This window comes from Hydra viridissima, unplaced genomic scaffold (assembly GCF_058129835.1).
Source record: "Hydra viridissima isolate aposymbiotic clone 2 unplaced genomic scaffold, HvirCarnegie_v1 scaffold_2, whole genome shotgun sequence".
Taxonomy (NCBI): domain Eukaryota; kingdom Metazoa; phylum Cnidaria; class Hydrozoa; order Anthoathecata; family Hydridae; genus Hydra; species Hydra viridissima.
This window is the reverse complement of record NW_028324301.1, coordinates 7,048,674-7,068,611: the sequence shown is the minus strand read 5'-3', so window position 1 is coordinate 7,068,611 and position 19,938 is coordinate 7,048,674. Positions and strand designations below refer to the sequence as shown.

Below are 19,938 nucleotides of genomic sequence, written 5' to 3'. Positions count from 1 at the left end.
CAAGCACACTTGAAAAATTATGTTTTCAATGAGTGCAATAAGCATGATTTGTATTGCGACATAGAAAAAAAGGGCGTTGGTAAATTCAATGATGATTACAATGGACGCCTTGTTGCCAAATTTGTTTGTTTGCAACCAAAGATTCAATTCGTCATGACGGTCGACAATAAAACAAACTCAGGGCCAAAGGTGTTCAAAAAGCAGTGGCTGAGAAAAATTTTTGCCATGAGCTGTGTAAATATAATCTCGACGAGCGCAAGGAGTTTAGGCATAAAGATGTAGCTATTAGGAGTCATGACCACCAGATGAGAGTATACAAACAGAATATGATCAGCCTGAATCAATCAGGCTGTACAACAAAGTGTACAGCAGCATGTAGACTTATCTTTTTTATGTTGTACACTTGTACAGGTGGATAATTACAACTCATCAAGTATCAAATTTATAGCAGCTACATTACATTAAAGCAGTTGCTATAATATTAAATTCAGTAGTATTTCATCAATAATGGTTATTGAAAAGTAGTTTTTAGTTAATTGGTTTTTTTGAAACACCCAACCAGTTACTTAATTCAATGACTTTAATCAATTACTTTATAGTAACATTGTATATTAACTGCTGCTTATTTATGAATATTATACATTTTAAGTAATAGAATATATTGACTATAGATTTATATATATATATATATATATATATATATATATATATATATATATATATATATATATATATATATATATATATATATATATATTAGGGGTAGTCATTTTGAGGGAATTTTTGAAAACGAAGTACATACCCAGCTAAAGTTGGAGCAAATATGCTAAAACTTAGTCAAAATTTTTTTTAGGTCAATCGGGTGACTTTTAAGTCCCCCTCAAGACTAAAGTTGTTAAGAAACTGTACTTCAAAAAAGGAAAAATAGGGTATGTTCAGAGTGTTTGAGGGGGATCTAAGTGAAAAAATTATTTCCGTTTTTTTTTTTTTTTTTGTTATTTGTTATCTATATTTTCATTTTAAAAGGGTACGTCATCATGTATTTTACATATTTTTGGTTAAAACGATATTTACGAAAGGAAAAAATGAAAATTTTACATTACGCAAGAGGTTATGAAAATCGGGAACGATAAAAAAATTCTTATAAAATAATGCCGAAGAAAATGTGCTGAAGATGCTGCACTCTATTTTTAAGTCACTAAGAGTTTTTATAAACAAGCTGTACCTGAAATTGCGTTACATTATTTTATTTTTGTAAATAACTTTCGTATTTACTTGATTGTTATTAATTGAATTACAATATAAAGTAAAATTGTATTGAAGTTTTTAACTAATTACAAACCATAAAATCTATTTAGATTGAATACAAAAATGGAAAAAAAAATTGTAAAAGATATTGGCAAGAGGAAGTTTCTCAGATCAAGCAAAAGCAAACTTTTTATCATAAATGAGGCTAAACCAGCTATTACATGTACATATCTAATTTAAAAAAATTGTTTTGAATTTTAAACTTTATGTTAAAAATTAAAATATCGATTTTTTTTTTCTTAAGGTCTTCAACTCCCTACTGGAATGGATATTCTTCAACACATTGCCTACAGAAGATCACTACTTCCTCATAATGTTAAGAAGTCAACAATTTTATCATGCCCTCCTAACAAGGTTCAGGGTTACAAGAGATGTGAAGTAGATGATTGTGAATGCATTTTAGGCTTAGTTAAAAGACCATGGCTTAAAGCGGGATTTCAAGTAATGTCAGATAAAAATATTATCAAGAACCTAATGAAGATGGACAAGAAGTATTCAGATTTGAGTAGAAATAAATACAGAGGAACAGCTAGAGACAAGGTTAATCAAGGGGAGTTCATTTCATTTTTGAAAAAGCTGTTTTGGATTGGTTCTACAGATTTAAAGAACCAAATTAGGAAGGATAAAAAACGCTCAGATAAAGATAAGCACGATGATTTAACTTTTTTGGAAGACCAGGAAGGACTGAGACGTTTTAGTTTGGGATCAGAAGATAGAAAATTTAGCAAAAAGGTTTTATGTTGTTTTTAGTGGGTTAATTTGACCTTTTTTATTAAAATTTGCTAATTTAACATACATTATTTGTTAATACACATACACTATGTTAAAACAAATTTTAGGTTTCTGAAGGTATGAGGAAGAGGACAAGGCTAGAAGATGAATCTCCTAAGATTGATGCTACCTCAGAATTAGACTTGAGTTTCACTGACACTAGCGCTGATTCTGATTCAGAATTTGAACCCGAAGTTTGGAATCATAGAAGAGCAGATGATCATAACATTACTGCCAAAGTCCCTAAGAGTATTTTTGATGGAAATGTATCTATCATAGCTACTGCAAATGATATCTCCCCCAATGTCTTACAAAAAGTAACTGGAGCAATTCTTCAAGATTGTGGAGTTAATATCGCAAAATGCAAAGCCAGTGCTTCAACAGCATTAAGGAAGATGAAAAAAACTGCCAAGGATACTGCAGAAATTGCTAAATTAGATATAAAGAAGGCCGTGGAAAAAAGCCGTTTTCCCTGTATAATTCATTTTGACGGAAAGACCTTGTTTGAAATGAATCATGGAAAAAGACTGAAGAATGAAAGATTAGCTGTACTCGTTAACATTGATGGGGTGTCACATCTTCTTGGAGTACCTGCCTTGCCGTCTTCTTCAGGTGAAGATATGTATATAGGAATCATGAAAATACTAGAAGAATATGTCCTCGTTTCAAAAGTATGCGGAGTATGCTTTGATACAACTTCAAGTAATACTGGGTCTAAGAAAGGATCACTTATTAGAATTGCAAGAGAGGTAGACAAATACCTTCTTCTACTAGCATGTAGGCATCATATCGTTGAGCTTAGAATGGTTCATTTCTGTGAAGCAGTGATAAAAGAGAATAGCGTAGGGCCTGAAAATCCTTTATTCGTAAAGTTCAAACATATGTTTGAGAACCCTAAATTCAAATACGACAAAAATAACCTGACCTCTTTTGATTGGAAAACCGTGGAAGGAACAGTTTTGAAGGAAGCTGCAACAAAAACTTTAGATTACTGTGAGACTTATATTACTAAGAAACGCAATATGAGGAATGACCGAAGAGAGTTGGCTGAACTAACCATGCAGTATTTATCCCCTTCTGCACATTTCAAATTAAAGAAAACTGGAGCTGTTCATCATGCTAGGTTTTTAGGCAAGAGTTTATACTACCTTAAACTTCAGCTTTTGTGCAAGCAATTGACATTTGTGCAAGAAAATGATAATCTACGCGAAGATTTGAAACTCATCTGCGAGTTCATTGCATGTTTTTACACAAGGTGTTACCTTCAAGCACATAAAGCGATTCAATCTCCTGCGTCTGATCTTGATGCAATCTTTCAGATGAATGAGTATAAGAAAGTTTGCTCCAATCCGGAGGCAGTAGACGCTGTTAGCATCTCTTTATAAGCATACATGGTATCTTGATTCAACGATTATTCCCTTGGCTCTTTTGGATAAAAATATTTCTATGGATAAAAAAACAGCCATTGCAGATGCTTTGCTTTCCTTCCAAATGCCGGATCCAGATTTTTTTAAACATAGAAGCAAAGATCGAATAGACGAGATTAATATCATAAACAATATGAAGGTACCAACCCTCTCTCTTTTGGTTAATGAGTTTTCATATTTAATTTTTTCAATGATAGGGTTGGATAATCAGAGAGTTAGAGACTGGTTGTCACTTCCACCCCAATATTGGCACACCCAGTCCTCGTTTAAGAATTTTGAAAACTTTGCCAAAATGTTAATTGTTGTCAATGATCATTCTGAACGAGCAATCGGAATGATGCAGCAGTTTGTGCAAATATACGAAAATGAAGATGACAAGCAGAACAGACTTTTAACTGTCGACAAAGTGAGGTCAACTTTCAAGGTTTTTGGTGTGGGAAAAAGTAATATTACAAAAAAAAAACTATCAGAAAGCCTGATGTCACTCTCTAAACTGAAGAAAAGGAAATTGTAGACTTAGGAAATTGTTGTTCATTTTAAAATACTTATTTCAATTAATACATAATTTTTGTTTTGATAGTATTTGTAAAGATTTTTATTTAATGGTAAATTACTTGTTTAGTTCAAAATAGTTTGTTTTTTTGGTTGATTTAAGCGGGAATTTTTCCGGCTGTCGATCTGAATGAATTTTAAGTATGAAAATACATAATTTGCTGGTTTCATAACCTCTTGCGTAACGTAAAATTTTCATTTTTTCCTTTCGTAAATATCGTTTTAACCAAAAATATGTAAAATACATGATGACGTACCCTTTTAAAATGAAAATATAGATAACAAATAACAAAAAAAAAAAAAAAAACGGAAATAATTTTTTCACTTAGATCCCCCTCAAACACTCTGAACATACCCTATTTTTCCTTTTTTGAAGTACAATTTCTTAACAACTTTAGTCTTGAGGGGGACTTAAAAGTCACCCGATTGACCTAAAAAAAATTTTGACTAAGTTTTAGCATATTTGCTCCAACTTTAGCTGGGTATGTACTTCGTTTTCAAAAATTCCCTCAAAATGACTACCCCTAATATATATATATATATATATATATATATATATATATATATATATATATATATATATATACATTTTTATTATCATATAATTATTTACATTAATATAACAGTTAAAAAAATTGAACTGTTAAACTTTTACTAAACTCTTTCATTAAGCAACGGCTAACTCTGTATGATTTTAACATTTGAGACCAATGCATGGTGTAATTGTGAAATTTTATATTGTAAAACTTAGTTTTCACGTGGCTACGTGCTGACGTGGCCCTTTGTGAATGGAATGTCTTGTTATTAAGGCTCACGGCGCACTATGAATCCAAATCTCAAAAATGTGGCCAAAAGTCGTTTTTTAAAAGTATTCCAATATATAAATATTTTTTATAATTTAGAAAGAATATTTACCCAATAGCTGAAAAAAATATTTTGCAGAATTTTTAATACGTCCTTTATATGTTTTGGGAGTGATTTATTGCGCTTAAAAAATAAAATAAAAATTTCCAAAATAATTCACGAATTTTTGTATTTTTTTAAATAAGACAATTTTTATATTATTATACAACATTTGTAAACTTTTTTAAAATTTCATTTTCATATATTATTGTTAATATGGTTTTAATCAAAAAAGAAGTAATAACTCGATTTTTTAGCTTTAGATTTTGGGTTTTTGAAGAAAGGAGAAAAATTTTTAAAATATGTATTTCCCCGGTTACAAAAAGTGATAAAGCTTAAAATGTCCACTTTTCACTCCTCCTAAATTTCTATCACATTGTTATGAACGTATTGGCTATAAAACAAATAATTTTTTAGCTGCTCGAATTTGCTCCATTTTGGTTTTATGTCAATTGTTTCAAAAAAAGACATTAGAAAAAGCCCGGGGGGGAGGGGTGAGAACAACAAATGCAAGACTTCATTTCAGTATTTTTATAACTTGAGATCTTTTAAAGTTTATATATATACCTTAAAAGATCTCAAATATATATACACACATACACACATGTATAAACCAATATTTGCAACATTTAGTAATATAGTAAAAATTATTTTTAAAAAATATTTATTGTTCATCAAGCAAAAGGTTTAAAACTTCAGAATCTAAGTTAACAGTACTAATAGATTTAGTTTTTTTGAAGATGAATGATGACACTATTGGATCACTACGTAACAGCAGATAATGATATTGGTTTTCCATTGCATTTTTTCTAGAAATTTTACATGTATGGTTTAGTCTTGCATTTCGAATGTATTTGTTTTGTGCTTCCTGTGCCTCTTCTGAGTAAATACCTATTGGGAGTTCAAAGCAATCAGAAATTTGATAACCATGCTCTAATAGCTTGTGTACTGTAGGTGGCATTATGTACCAGTTATATTTTTTAATTATTATTTCAGAAGTAGCTAAACAATATTTTTTGAAGGCCCCCAAATCAAGGTGGTATCCACTGCACACAGCCTTCATTATATTTCTCAATCTAACAATTATTTTAACATCAACTCCTGTAATGTCTGCAAAAGTATCTGCATTGTCAAATGCTCTTCTGGCTGTGTTACCTGTGTTTGAGGAACCATAGCCATGCTTTGGCATATCGATAACAAGGCTGAGCTCGCTTCTAAACCTATTCTGAATTTCATTTTTTTGCTCAATAACAGAAAGCTTACGTTCTTTTGATCTAGCCTGATACTTTTTAATTTTCATTTTATATCCTAAGTGTAGCACATACTCAAAAAGTCTAATCCAACAATGTAAAGTAGATAGTCCCATAGTAAGAGATTTTTTATTTGGAGTAAACATTCTGATTTTTACTAAATTGTTCATCTCACTCGGTTTTGCAAAACAAATATTGCACGATTGTGATGAATTCGAAAACATGATAGCATTTACTGACTTGCCATCCAACATAGTCAAGTCAACAACAATTTTAATTTTTATGGAACAGTGCTTTTTACTACTGAGAAGATCTAGATCTAAAATATAGTCTTGCAGATTTTCGATTTGTTTTCTAAGATTTATTTCTTCTGCTGCAATGAGTTCATTTGTTTCCTTTAGGTATTGTAGTTCAAGAGGTCTACAAAAATGAGGGCTGGATGGTTTAGGATTATTCCAGATGCTTGAACCCCCAATTTTTAATTTCAAAGGAACTATTGCAGTTTGAAATACTGACTGTTCATTCTGCACTCCAGTAGTAAGATCAGTATCATCAAACCTTTGATTATAAATACTTTGTGAAGATGCACCATCCATGCCACATTTCAAATTGAATACTCCATGTGTAACTGTTTCATCTAAATTTTGAAGCTGCTCAGAATTTAGTTTCAAAATTCGAAGCAAGGTATGGTTAACCATGTTCTGCAAACTACACTTCGCAGACATTTCTGTAATATGCAAACCCTCTGGATAACAATCTGCTTTTGATTTTAGGATTGCTTTTAATGGGGGATAAATGTCAGCATTTTGCATCAGAGATGAGTTTCGAATAATCTGGTATTGTAAATCACTCAAATCACATTGAATTTTAAGTGATAAAGCTTGATCAGCAGACATCATAATTGGCTGATAATTATCAGATTGGTAAGTTTGGCCTGGTAGATCTTTAGAAAACATTTTAACATTTTTTCCCAAATCAGATTTTCCAGGACTTGATTTTGCATGTACAACAGCAGCTTCTGCTAATTCTTCAGTTGTATGAGTTTTAGCCAAACTAAAATAAAAATAAACAACATCATTATTTGATAATCTATTTCCATTATGATAATTTCAAAAATTGATACTATGGAAAACTGCCTTAACCACACAAGTGTGGAACTGTGGGTGTATATTTTTATTAAAAATTATGTATTTAATCAGTGACTTTTAAAAACAAAAATAGCAATTCTAAACTAGAAACTACCTTGAAACTTTCCTCCTTTTTGTTCTTAATGAACACTCTATCCATTCTTTTTCTGGTCGTCCAGTTTTTAAAGTTGAATCAAGTTTAGTATTTTGATTCTGAAACAACTCACCCTCTAACCATGCCACTTCTTGTTTAACTAATCTTTTAAAATTACGATTATGCTTTGCATATTTAACCCGAAATTTATAAATAAAAAGTCTAATTTTTTCTGAGAGTTCTGCATCAGACAGTTCTTCATTGGTTAGCAATTTATTTTTTGCTTCAGTTTCTAAAACGGCTTGCAAATTCGCATGATTAACACCAACTTCTTGAATTACGCTTATAAGTTCTAATCTTTTTATATTTAATCAACAACAAAGAAAAAACACCTGTATAATCTTCTAGATGCACTCTTTGCAATTAATATTTTATGAAAACAAAGCTATAAATTTTCTTTACAGAAAACGACTCTATATTGAGTTTAAATACAGTTTACATCTGTTTAAAGTAAAAAGATTGCACAAAGTTCACTTTCTGTTAAAAAAAAAATCGGAAAAAAGTTTTGGCCACTTTTTCGCAATTTGGACTCATTGTGCGGCGCACGACTGTCAGTGGAATTGTATTCATATAAAATGCGCTCGACTTTTTCTGTTTTGAGAAAAGTTAGATTTTTTTATAATCTTATGAATATCTTGAATGTATATTATGAATATTATGAACAGCTGGAATCAAATCACAAATCTAATACTTTTTTGCATACCAGTATGACATAAAATTGCACAAAAGGCTGTTTTTAAACAATTAGCACTTTCCCTTATGAAAGAGCACCTGACTTTCCGAGCGGGCCTTCAGAACATGCTATCTTACGAGTGCAGTAGTGCTTAAGGTACGAGTTCGAGAAGGTCAACCATCCAAAAATTCGTGTATATGTCGTTCGTGCGCAAGAAAATCTAAGCGTCAATGAATCGCCACAAATGCCCGATATTTACATGCAAGCGTCAATCTCGAACAAAAATTGTGTTTGTTAATAGTGCGTTAATAGATAGTGAATCCAATTCTATCAAATATAAAACATCTTCTTGCGATACATGTTTTATATTGGTGCATTTTTTTCATTGAAATATTGTTCTTACTTAATAGCAAAGTGTAACGTTGCTCTAAATCTGTTGAAAATAGTAAAAATTTGCTGTAATCAGTAAAACATATTAATATATAATGCGCGCCAGCTAGAAGGTTGAGCAAAATGTAACCTAAATTTTTTGTGGTGATATATTTACCGTTATTTAAAAAGATGACGAGCGCCATTTTTGGGCGATTTGTTTTAAGTTAATTCATATCTATGACGACATAAACACGGTCTGATCCCCCGCCAGAGTTATAGACTTGTAGTAATTTCATTGAAAAATGTAACTTTTTGTCTAAAAATTTTAAATTTAGGTTATTATATTACATAACCTAAATCCTATTTAGTTTTATAATAGTTTGTAAAGGATGTTTTATAGACGATTTTAATTGACGACATCAAAACAGTAATGCGCTGCGCTAAGTACAAATTCGATCCATCGAAGAGGGGTGAACCAACCCTTTTTCAACTTTTTTATAAAGTTTATGATACATTTCAGTAAATTGATATATCGAGAAGTTTTACAAAAACATTTTTAGATGGAACTTAAGCTAAATTAGAATAAAAAAGTTTATTTTTGAGAAGTGGTCATTTAACTTTTGGTTAGTTTGGTGGTTTATTCAAATTTATCACTTTCAAATACCAATTTCATGAGTTTATTTTTAAACTTACGCTTGTTTTAGTATGCTCTTTTTACCAAAACAGTAGCTAAAAACGTTGACAAACGTGGTAATAAAAAGCAATTTATAATAAAAACAACGTGTAACAAAATGTAGTTTCAAAGTATCGCATCCCGCGACGCTCAAATGATATTTGTCAAAAAAATGAATGAAGCAACTTGTTATTAGTGAATCTTTGGATGATTTTTTTGAACTTTGCTTCCTCTTGTTTTATGCTTTAAACGCCTATTCCGATGTTTTGTCTTCGATTTCTAGAATTTTAAAGTCCCTTCGTGTTTTTCTTGGCGTTAAAATAAAATGTTGAATTCTTTTTTTCAATGTCTCTTTCATGTCTAAATGGTTCTGTGGAATCCCCATTTTCCTCGTCTTCATTGGTTTCCTCTCCATTTGTACTTTTCACTCCCCGTGGTGTCATGGTTGTTTTCTTGATCGCTACTTTGGATTACTGCACTTGAGTACCGGTTGTAATAAAACTGCCGGAAAATTTAAGTTCGATTTTCTCTAGCCCCGCAAGATTGAGACCAGGATTTGAGCTTTTCGGAATGAAGAAACACTATGTTGTAAATACGGTCGGAGCTCTAAAAAGCCCTTCAAAGCTTTTATATATGTTTCCGGCATCGATGAACGTAACCTAAGAGCAAGTGAATTAGTATGCATATTCTTCAACTTCAAAAAAACTATAGAAATAGAATTAAGAGAAAGTTTCTCTTTCTAGAAATCTTGCAACTTAAATTGAGTAATATAAAGCCATTTAGGGGTTCTTTATGATCACTGTTATTTGATTCAGTCAAATTAAAAGTAAAAAGTTTTATTATAAATAATTTAGTATTATGAGCTTTGAAAACTTAATCTATTTAATTTTTTTAAGAAACAATTCAAATCACCTGATCATCCTCAGAGTTCAGTTTTTTTCTATTTTTAATCTTTTGTTTAGTTTTTTTTTATCTTTTCAACAGCAAACTTGTTAACAGCACTTTTTGAATAATACGACAGTATACGAATCCACCTATCACCAATAAATTTGAAACTACGGCCTTTGTACCGATCCTCGGAAATACCAGTGGATTGAGCATAAACTATAAAAATTCCATTAGCTGTAGTGGCGCCTTTAAAAATGACTTTTACTTCATCGATACAAACACGATCGCGTCCTGAGAAATATGATGAATTAATGTCAACTTTGTAAATAAATTCCTCACTTTTCTTGACATTTTCAATGGGATTGTCAGTGCATTTGATCAGTATGTGATTAATTGTATTATGTTCTGTTAAGTTTGAATTTTGACAGTCCACACCATCATCTTCGAGACATTTTTTCGAATCACTATGCATTTGGTCTATTAACCTTATGAATAAATGTAATCATAAATATTTACAATGTTAATAAAACAAGGTTTGTTTAGCTTTAGAAGGGAAAGCTTTAAATTATATTTTGCAGGCACAAAAAAATTTTTAACTGTTACTACAATGGCCATAATGGAATTATTTAAAGTTCCAAAAGTTAGATTAATTCTGGTAAGGCCTAAATTTAAGTAAACTATTGAATGCAGCTTTTACAAAACGCTGGCCATCTTTTATCAGAGAAGAGAAAAGCGCGATAAGATAAGACCATCTTTTATCAGATAAGCGCGATGAAAATATGTTCTGCCATTATACATTCAACAACAGTTTATTAAACTTTTACAACCTGATTCGTTCATCAGCAGTTGTATCTGATATTACCGTAATGTTTAGGAAACATTTGATGCAATGACAATTTTTTGGTTTCTCGATCGTAATTGTAAGATCATTAAAAGTTTATGAAGGAGGAAACACCTCATTAAACTTTTGGTTTATTTAGCTGATTGGTAAAGAAGCATGTTTTGAATGTATAAAATTTTCTCAAGGTCATTAGAAGGCTTTATGAGTAGACCTTCGTAACACTTTTCAAGGTGGAAATAAAAAAAAGGCGTTGCAGTATTCTTCGTTTAGCTGAACAAGCTCAAGTTTGATTGCAAGCTTCTCTCATTCAATGTCTAAATCGCTGAACGATTATTCACCACCCAACTTCTCTCTAAAACTTCTGAACCACCATTTTTAAGCTCTTGCAATTCGTCTTCTATTTTTGCAATTTTTATTTCTGTAAAAACGCTCTCGTTAAAGTACAACCCCCACGTATATCTAGAGAGAGAAAAGTTTATCGCAAGTACAGCTTGATTTAGAGATGCCTGTGTTTGCGTTTCTCCAGTCGTAATAAGCTTCAAGAGAGCAGTTCTGTAGGCCATAGCTTCAGGTACGTCATCTGATAGAGTGGTATCAATCATCCCAGTTACGTGTTACTTTGCTATTGTCCATTATTAACATCTAGAGCATTCAACTTTGAACTGGTCTCTACTGCTTCATTCACTGATGGATCTTTGAATTGTTTAGCAGTTTCTTGTTCTGTTGCCAGGTGTTGAAATCCATCGCCAGGCTCAAAACCTTTTCGAACTGCTAGCTGTGCTTTAAGATATGAAACCGTGTTTTTAAACATATCAGGTGTGCTTTTTAATAGTGTACTGCTTATTTTAACAAGCATTTTAATTCTCTCAACATCTTTAGTGGTATTCTCATCTAAAACAGTGGACTTAGCTTGCAACCAATCTTTATTTAGCTTGCAACCAATCTTTATTTAGCTTGCAACCAATCTTTATTTAGCTTGCAACCAATCTTTATTTAGCTTGCAACCAATCTTTATTTAGCTTGCAACCAATCTTTATTTAGCTTCAACCAAGCATAACTTTTTGTCGTGTAAAAAATGCGGATAATTTTGTAGGCATAGTTTTCCACGCTTTTTTTACCTTTTGAAATATTGTTCCCAGAAGTTGTCGGTTTTGTATTAAACTTCTAATGGTTTTAAATATTTTCATGATTTAGGAATGATTTGAGCTAACTTGCCAGCCTTCCGTGCAGAATTCAATGCTTTTGCCGGATTAAACCCGCCAGTGAAGATTCCAACAACACAATTAATTGCTTCTGCAGCTGCTTCGGCAACGGCCAGCGAAGAAGCAAGAATGACACCATTTTTAAAGACATGTTTTAGAGTTCATAGATGTTCGCATGTTCATTTTAGACATGTTTAAATAAGTTCTGTATATTGTAGAGGATTAAATTTGCAACATAAAAGGTAGGTTTATAATATGAAACGCAGGATTATAAAGCTATAAAACATTGTTTGACTTCATATATTGAAGCTACAAAGTTTGTCCGGATTTTTAGTTGTTACATGTTGTTAGTATAAAGTGTAGCATTTGACTGGTTTAAAGACTTTTAAGCATGTGATAAGACATTTGGCTGGTTCCAAGCGTTAAAAAATGAGTATGGTTTTTAAAGTTAGTAAGTTTGTAAATCTTTAGACAGTGGACTTCCACATTTGTTATCAAATGTACTATCACTTTCTACAATATTGCATTTTGTCGATTGCAAAACTCAGTTGTTGTTTTTTTTTTGTTGTTATGGTTTATCAAACAGTTATTTCATATAAAACCTATTAACTTTATCTTTTGTAGTTCAATTGTCTTGGTTGCAGCCCAGGATGAAACCACTCAATATGCATTTGAAAAATGTTATTACACGCTTGAATTACTTGGTGGAAAACATCCTTTTAAAAGAGAATATCGATCATCTTTTGCAATGATTGGCTACAAAGGTTTACATTCTGTTACATGGGTACAGCAAACAAACAGCAAAGTATATTAACTTGCTACCTGTGTAGTTCTCTTCAAAGACTTAAATTTTCTATATATTGATTTTCTTTTAAAGTTTTTGTAAAAGATGGTAAAACAGAGAATATGAATATTCTTCAATAAATAACTGACTGAAGGGTGGATAGATTAGATTTTTTAGTTTTTGAAGAAAATTAATCATGTCTGAAACTAACTTCAGCCAAAAAATTAACTTTCAGCCGAAAAATACAAAAACATTTTAATGAGAGAAAATTTTGAAGTTGATCTTAACTTAATACTTATGTATAAGTTTAAAAATTTGAGTATTATTAAATTGATGAAGAATTACAAAAACTTAAAGGTTTTTGTAATTCTTTGTCAATTTAACCTCAATATACCACTATCTATTTCAGAATTACTTGATTTTTAAAATTCTGAAAGAAATTGTTAAAACTTCAAAAACCGAAAAATTTGAACATCCAAATTAACGTGGTTCCGGAAATATGATTAATAAATGTTTACCAAGTTGCAGGCGTGACCCCCTCTTACTGTAAAAAGTAATTGTGTGCTTTTATCAATAACTTTATAAATAATTTCTCTAATCAGCTAAAACTTGGCATCTTTGTGAATTTGAGGTTGGGAAATCTATTAAAATTGCTACATACCATTAGTTTTGCAGTCTTTTTTTTTCTCACAAGTTTAAATGTAAAACATGGCGATGATGACTTGAGCTCTCATTTGTTCGTTTAAAACTAATAGTATCATTTAGATGATTTAGATGATTGGGCGAAACTGATGAAAAAAGTTTTGTACATACAATTGATTTGGGATTGTTTTTTTTAGAAAGCAAACCTTGAGATTTTCACGAACGTCTTTCAACTTTACTTTTTAATCTTGTTAAAAATAATGCCAATAATGTTACAAACACTAGATAAAGCAAATGCCAATAAAAAATAATTTACCTTAGTTATTATCAGATGATAAGTTTTTAGATAAAATATCTGAGTTTGAACTTCATACACAAAACAACTGTCATTATCCTCTGAAATAAACCAGAAAGGCTTTTGTTCCAATTGACACATTTTATTTGAATAATAAAATGGTACTGAAATTAAAGTGCATTCAGTTTTGCTGCAATAGTTGCTTTGAATGTGGTCTTGCAAAAAAAACACATAGTTTTCTGTAAAATCAAGTAACGCTGTGCAAGATTCATTTTTTATTTGGTTTCTTTCAACTATTTTGTTTGAAAATTGGCAAGTGTAAGAGTGTGACGTAAGCTTGTTAATAGCTTCACACAACATTACTTTGTAGCCATCAATTGTTACTAAATGAGTGATTAATTCTGCTCTATCAGTAGTTTACAATTGGTTAAAAGAAATTTCCTAACTGTTTTCAAAATAAAAGAAATCTAGTTCCAGGAATACTTTTAAAGCATTTACTCCTGGAAACATTGGCATCTATGAATCATGCACTCAGTTGTTTATTTTGTCATATGTTTGACTTAATTTTTTTTTTAAACGCTCAATATGATCAAAAGTCCAAAATGTAATTTTTGCGCAAAATACGACAGAATAACAAAAAATTTGAATGGTTTGAATTGATTCAATAGTCAAAAAAATGTCTTTTAAACGGTAAAAAACATCTTTTAAAAGATTTCGTCGAGTTCACTCTACCGAAGAATATTGTTAACGTTAACCCATAGAACAATATGAAAAAAGAATTTTAAAAGAACAAAACATTCAAACTTTTTAAATTTAAAGTATAAGTCAAGCTTAGAAAAAGGAAGTGGGTGACGGATACTTACATAAAATACTTATATAAATGTAATTATGAAAATTAGAAAGTAGTAGATATCGAGATATGCTTTCCTAATGCTAATGATTTCTTGATCCCATTTAGAGCCAGGGTTTGAGCTAAATCTATGTTGGGTTCAGGGTTAGGTAGTATTTACGTTTCAGTTGCATATATGGTTGAAACATCGTCTTCACCTAATATCATACAATTTAATATCATTTAACGTATTTTTGCATATTGTGAGATAAAATTTCTTATTAAAATCAGAAAACCGTAGAAATATTTAAAGAGAGTTTTTTAAAGCAAAAACAAAAACTGAATTTAATTATTTCATTTAATAATGCAAATCAAAAACTAAAAATAATTAAACGTTTTTAAAGCCGCTACAGAATCTGATTATCTTTTTTTTTTCTGTTAAAGAAAGCCTTAAAAAAAAACATCTTTTTATCATTTTTTTCCGTCCCATATAACTTTAATTGAACGAAGGGGATCTAGGGGTTTATCATTTGTTAAAAAATGATCGTTGCAAATCATTTTCTAATGAAAGTGTACCACAAAAATGTCGTCGCGACTGATGGCAATCGACAGATTAACTGCGATCGATCAGATTGATCTGTTGTCTCGATTAAACGATTGCTGATTCAGCAAAAAATATTTCTTCCGAAGAAGGTTTTCATCGTTCAGCAAAAGTAATGGATTACTTTTCTTATTTAACAAATAAAACTTTTCAACGCATACTTTTTATTTGGAAAAAATTTCTCAAAGTTCAATGTAGTTTATTCATTTTAATATAAAACAAATGGTATTTTTGTAAGAAATAGTTTTAATTTCAAATTTTATCACGAAAAACAAATAGAACAATCAAGTTTGTACTAATTAGGTTCTGTATGACGTAATCCTTTAACAAATTCTAGGCAGCGTCTTGTAGTTTGTCGATTTTTTTCACATAGAATCAAGTTCTAAGCAACTTTGAGTTGTTGGAACAGTTGTACTTCTAAACATCCTATAAAATCGGACTAAATCGTCAAGTTGTTTCCATAAGTTTTTAAAGCTGGGAGGTTAAATAGACCATGGCAATAGTGATCTTTTTACGACGGTTTTACCGTCTGATTTTTATGGGATTGAATTTTGATTTACAGATCACAAAACACGGAGTTAATCATCAAGCGTCTAGATTTGCAGTTCTTTTCAGAAATAAATGGCTTCTTTGCCGCTCTAAATGCGAAAGCTCAAGCCAATTCAACTCGTCTTCTTAACCAGTTTTTTTTCAAGACAGAACGCATCCAGTTATAAATTTACACAAGTATTACTTGTGTAAATGTGTAATGTATATAATTTATTTATGTATTATCTAATTTACCTAAAAGAAATGGATATAAATTAAGGAGAAAATCAAAATGTAACTATTGAGTCCAAAAGATTTTTTTTTTTTTTGTTTTCCATTAGTTTTGTTGATAAAGTCATGCTTTTATTCTAAGAACCTTTCATAGCTGTAACAATTTATTGGTCTAACGAGGCTCTATTGAAATTGATTGTTAATGTTGACGTCACTTTGTTTACCTTTGAATCTTTCATTTTTGCATTCGTTTGTTTGTTGGTAAGTTGTTGTTCCTAGTTTCCATTCGTTATTTTATTCACATCGCAATTCTCCTTTTTTTAATATTATGTCAAAGAGAGGGTGGACACTTTTACACCACAGTTTTTACGAAGTAGACTTTGAATTGCAAAATAAAATTTTTTATCCGGTATGAAAAGGGTGGTTGCCGAAATACAAATTTATTGGGAAAAAGTTGGTTTAGGGTGAAAAAATCTATTTGATCATATGCAAATATAGTTCTCCTACCCTTTATACTTACACTTAACTTCGGAGTTTTTAAATGAGATTAATTTATGGGATGGATAAAAAAGAAAATCATTTCAATTTTGATTATTTGTTTCACTAAATAATAAATACAATGATCAGTAATAGAAAAGGTCGATTGAAGTGTCTACATTTTTTATAGTTTTGATTAACTTACGAAGCGATCCTGAAAATTGACCATCTTTTCTCCCATATTACGAGTCCAAACATTTTTTAATTGCAAATGAAGTAGGAACGTTTTTTATTAAATTTAACTTTCAGCCTTAAACAACACTCCCAAACATACCCCACCATTTTAAGTAATGTAAAAGATTCTTAGGGTTGAAATTTTTGCCGAAGTCAACAACAATAATAAAATAACCAGACGAGGTTCTGGTAACGCGACCCAAAAGTAAGGGCCATTAGTTAAGTAAGTATTTGATTTATAGTAAAATTGTATTTGTATTTTATCTAACGAAACTTTAAAAGCTTTTAAGGAAAATGATTTTCCAATGCTAAAAATGTCCGTCGTTAACTAATAAAGTTTTTAAAATAAATCTGTTAAAACTTTTACTGATGTATTTAAAGTAATTTGATAAAATACTAAATATATCTTTAAAATATTTTTTTGGCGGAGATTATGCTTTGAAGCTATTTTTGTAAACATTATTAAAAATTTCTCCATTTTAGTTTTTTTAATTAGGTGAGCTTAAGAAACCATTTTAAGCAGAAATAAAAGCAACAGCAGTATATAGGATATATAGAGATCTTAAAATCAAACAACGCTATCTAGAAAAGTTTTCAGTCATTTTTTTTATGACTTATCTATCAATTTGTACATCACTATAAGTAAGATCAGTTCAATAAACACGTAGATAAGGTTTTAACTACGCATTTTATTTCTTCAGACACAAGAAAGTAAAAAATGTATTTTCCTTTAAAGTTGCACTTTTGATTTTTAGCTCTTGATTAACTTCAGGCTTGATTGCTCAAATAGAATATACAAACCCACAATTAAAATGAGTTTTAAGTATTTTTTCGGTTCAACCGCATGTAAACAGATTACTTCAACCTCGCCTTACTTTTTTCTTTTATAGATATATTTTAAATAGTTTTGACATGAAACAAGTACAATCCTTTTTTTTCGGAATGTAAGAAGTTTTTTTAAATGTGAAAAAATATAAAAAAATTCTAAGCTAAAGCCAATAACTAACTTCGCTAAAATTAAAATCAACATAAAATATAATAAAAAAGAAAGACAAAACTTTTAATATTTAATGCGTGGTTAAACTTTTAATATTTAACGTGGGTTAAATTGATCAACCCACATAGCTTTGTCCAATTTGAGCTATCCTGTTATATTATATAATAATCCAATGTATATACAAATAATATATTTCCTTCCATCGGGAGCAATTTATAATTTAAAACTCTAGTTATTTAAAGAATTTTCTGCCTCCTTTGACGCCTTCTCCAAAAAAAAAAAACGCTCCGACGGTGACAAAAATTGAAAGAAAAGTTTTGTCAATAAATCCTTTTAATTTTATGTCGCAATTTCTTTTAGTTATATTTAAAAATTTGTGAGATATAGATTCATTTTATAGATAAATATAGCTGTAGATATTTTTATAACTTAGTAAACTAAGCTAGGCTACTTTTATAGATTAGCCGTTATCTTCATAATCTGCATATATATAAATACTTAAAATATAGAGCTATACAATTTTGCTGTATTAAAGAATACTACTTGCTACATTAGACAGTTGACAATTTTATAGATATTTTCTTTAGTTTGTTAAATTTACTTATTGATTGAATTTTTCTTTAGAAAAAAACAGTAAAAATTAATCATGAGTACAAAGTTAGACAGTCAGTTGTTATCAAGCTTGCAACGTCTTGAGAGTATTGTTAAACGACTACAAGACAAAAAAACCGGTGTGTCTATTAAACCAGTAAAAACATTATGGGAAACAATACCCGATGTTTGCACAGGTGCTGATATTGTGACATGGATTAAGGATCACATGAAACTTGACTCAAGGGCTGAAGCATTATATGTAGGTCAAACATTAGCCAAGTATGGATATATATTTCAAGTAATTGATAGTAAGCTTACATTGAAAGATGACTTAGCATATTATAGGTTTCAAGATAGTTATTATTGGCCAACAAAAGAAATAACAATAACAAATAAAAACTACGCCATCCATCTTTGCAAGCGTTTGTTTTCCAATAAGAATAGATCAAATCTTGACACTTATGAAATGGACCAACTATCAAGGCTTCAAAATGCAATGGGCCATATTTGGGAAAGTATTTGGATTGATGCAGAAGCTGCTTACAAAGTAGACAAAAAGAAAAAAAAAGATGAAAAACTTATCATTGAAAGTCAAGAAAGAGCATTTTGGAACTTGCATAAACCTGCTTCAGATTCTGATTATGTTCTTGCAATTGATCAGTTAAAATTCAAGAAAAAACAAGAAAAGAGCAGGCTGCATACTGAAGTCATTTTTAGCAATCCTATGGGGAGAAAATCCTCTTTAGATTCGATAAGAACTTTTGATTCAATTTCCTATGTGCAAAGATGTGAATCGCTTACTGCAATTGATAGCTTAATTTTCTACTGTAACCAATATCAAATATTTGATCCCTTAATGCGTCAATCTGAAAGTGCTAATAATTCAATATTTCACTCAGATGATCAAAACCAACAAGACAGTAATCCAAAGAAAGTAAGCGCTGGAACCTCTATCGAGCGTTGGAGCTTAAGTTTAGATGAGCTGTTAAGGGATCCTCAAGGGGTTGTTGCTTTCTTAAAACATTTAGAAAAAGAACACAGCTCTGAAAATTTACGCTTTTGGTTGGCCTGTGAAGAGTTTCGGTCTTGTCCGTTAAGAAAATTAAAAGAGAAAGCTGAAATGATTTACAAAGAATATTTATCGAGAAAAGCAATTTATCAGGTGAATTTAGATTCAAAGTTAATGCAAACTGTGCGTGAAGGCACTGCAAATCTAAATCATTACACATTTTATCCTGCTCAACAAGAAATATTTAGACTTATGAAATCAGATAGTTATCCAAGATTTTTGAAGTCTGAAAATTTTAATTTATTACTACAAGAATCTGTTAGTCCAACCCAACACGGTCAAAGAAGGGGAATTTTTTCAATACTCACCAGTCCGCAGCATAAGTTTTAAAAAACATAAAATACATATATTAAATGTTATCTACTATATTATATATAAAGTACTAATTTTGTTATTTTGATTTAAAATAATATTTTTTCCTTTATATAAAGATGAAGAAAATATAATTGCAGAAAAGTATATTAGAAACTTTCTTATTTAAAAAAAAGTTATTTTGTTTTATTCTTTTAATGCTCA

General features: G+C 30.4%; 2 protein-coding genes and 2 pseudogenes across 3 annotated transcripts; 2 read left to right on the top strand and 2 right to left on the bottom strand.

Annotated features, from left to right (window-relative positions):
• Nucleotides 1–1,236: 1,236 nt before the first annotated feature.
• On the top strand, nt 1,237–4,135 carry LOC145189327 (uncharacterized; annotated as a pseudogene). The gene is made up of 3 exons (XR_016449419.1): nt 1,237–1,471; nt 1,553–2,040; nt 2,148–4,135. The product of XR_016449419.1 is annotated as an uncharacterized LOC145189327 (transcript).
• A 1,336-nt stretch (nt 4,136–5,471) lies between these two features.
• Nucleotides 5,472–8,031, bottom strand: LOC149891713 (uncharacterized). Its single transcript, XM_090077101.1, has 2 exons — nt 7,454–8,031; nt 5,472–7,264 (listed from the first exon to the last, which is right to left on the bottom strand). The coding sequence occupies exon 2, from the start codon at nt 7,165–7,167 to the stop codon at nt 5,626–5,628; it is 1,542 nt and encodes a 513-aa protein (XP_089933227.1). The 5' UTR covers nt 7,168–7,264; nt 7,454–8,031; the 3' UTR covers nt 5,472–5,625.
• A 1,520-nt stretch (nt 8,032–9,551) lies between these two features.
• Nucleotides 9,552–12,284, bottom strand: LOC149891712 (uncharacterized; annotated as a pseudogene).
• A 6,070-nt stretch (nt 12,285–18,354) lies between these two features.
• LOC149891711 (regulator of G protein signaling 6-like) lies at nt 18,355–19,936 on the top strand. Its single transcript, XM_090079736.1, has one exon. It carries the CDS (start codon nt 18,406–18,408, stop codon nt 19,750–19,752), a length of 1,347 nt encoding a protein of 448 aa, XP_089935862.1. The 5' UTR covers nt 18,355–18,405; the 3' UTR covers nt 19,753–19,936.
• The last annotated feature ends 2 nt before the right edge of the window (nt 19,937–19,938 follow it).

Coding starts and splice junctions, on each gene's coding strand:
- LOC149891713 (XM_090077101.1), bottom strand. CDS start 7,167: ATGTTTTCTAAAGATCTACCAGGCCAAACTTACCAATCTGATAATTAT.
- LOC149891711 (XM_090079736.1), top strand. CDS start 18,406: ATGAGTACAAAGTTAGACAGTCAGTTGTTATCAAGCTTGCAACGTCTT.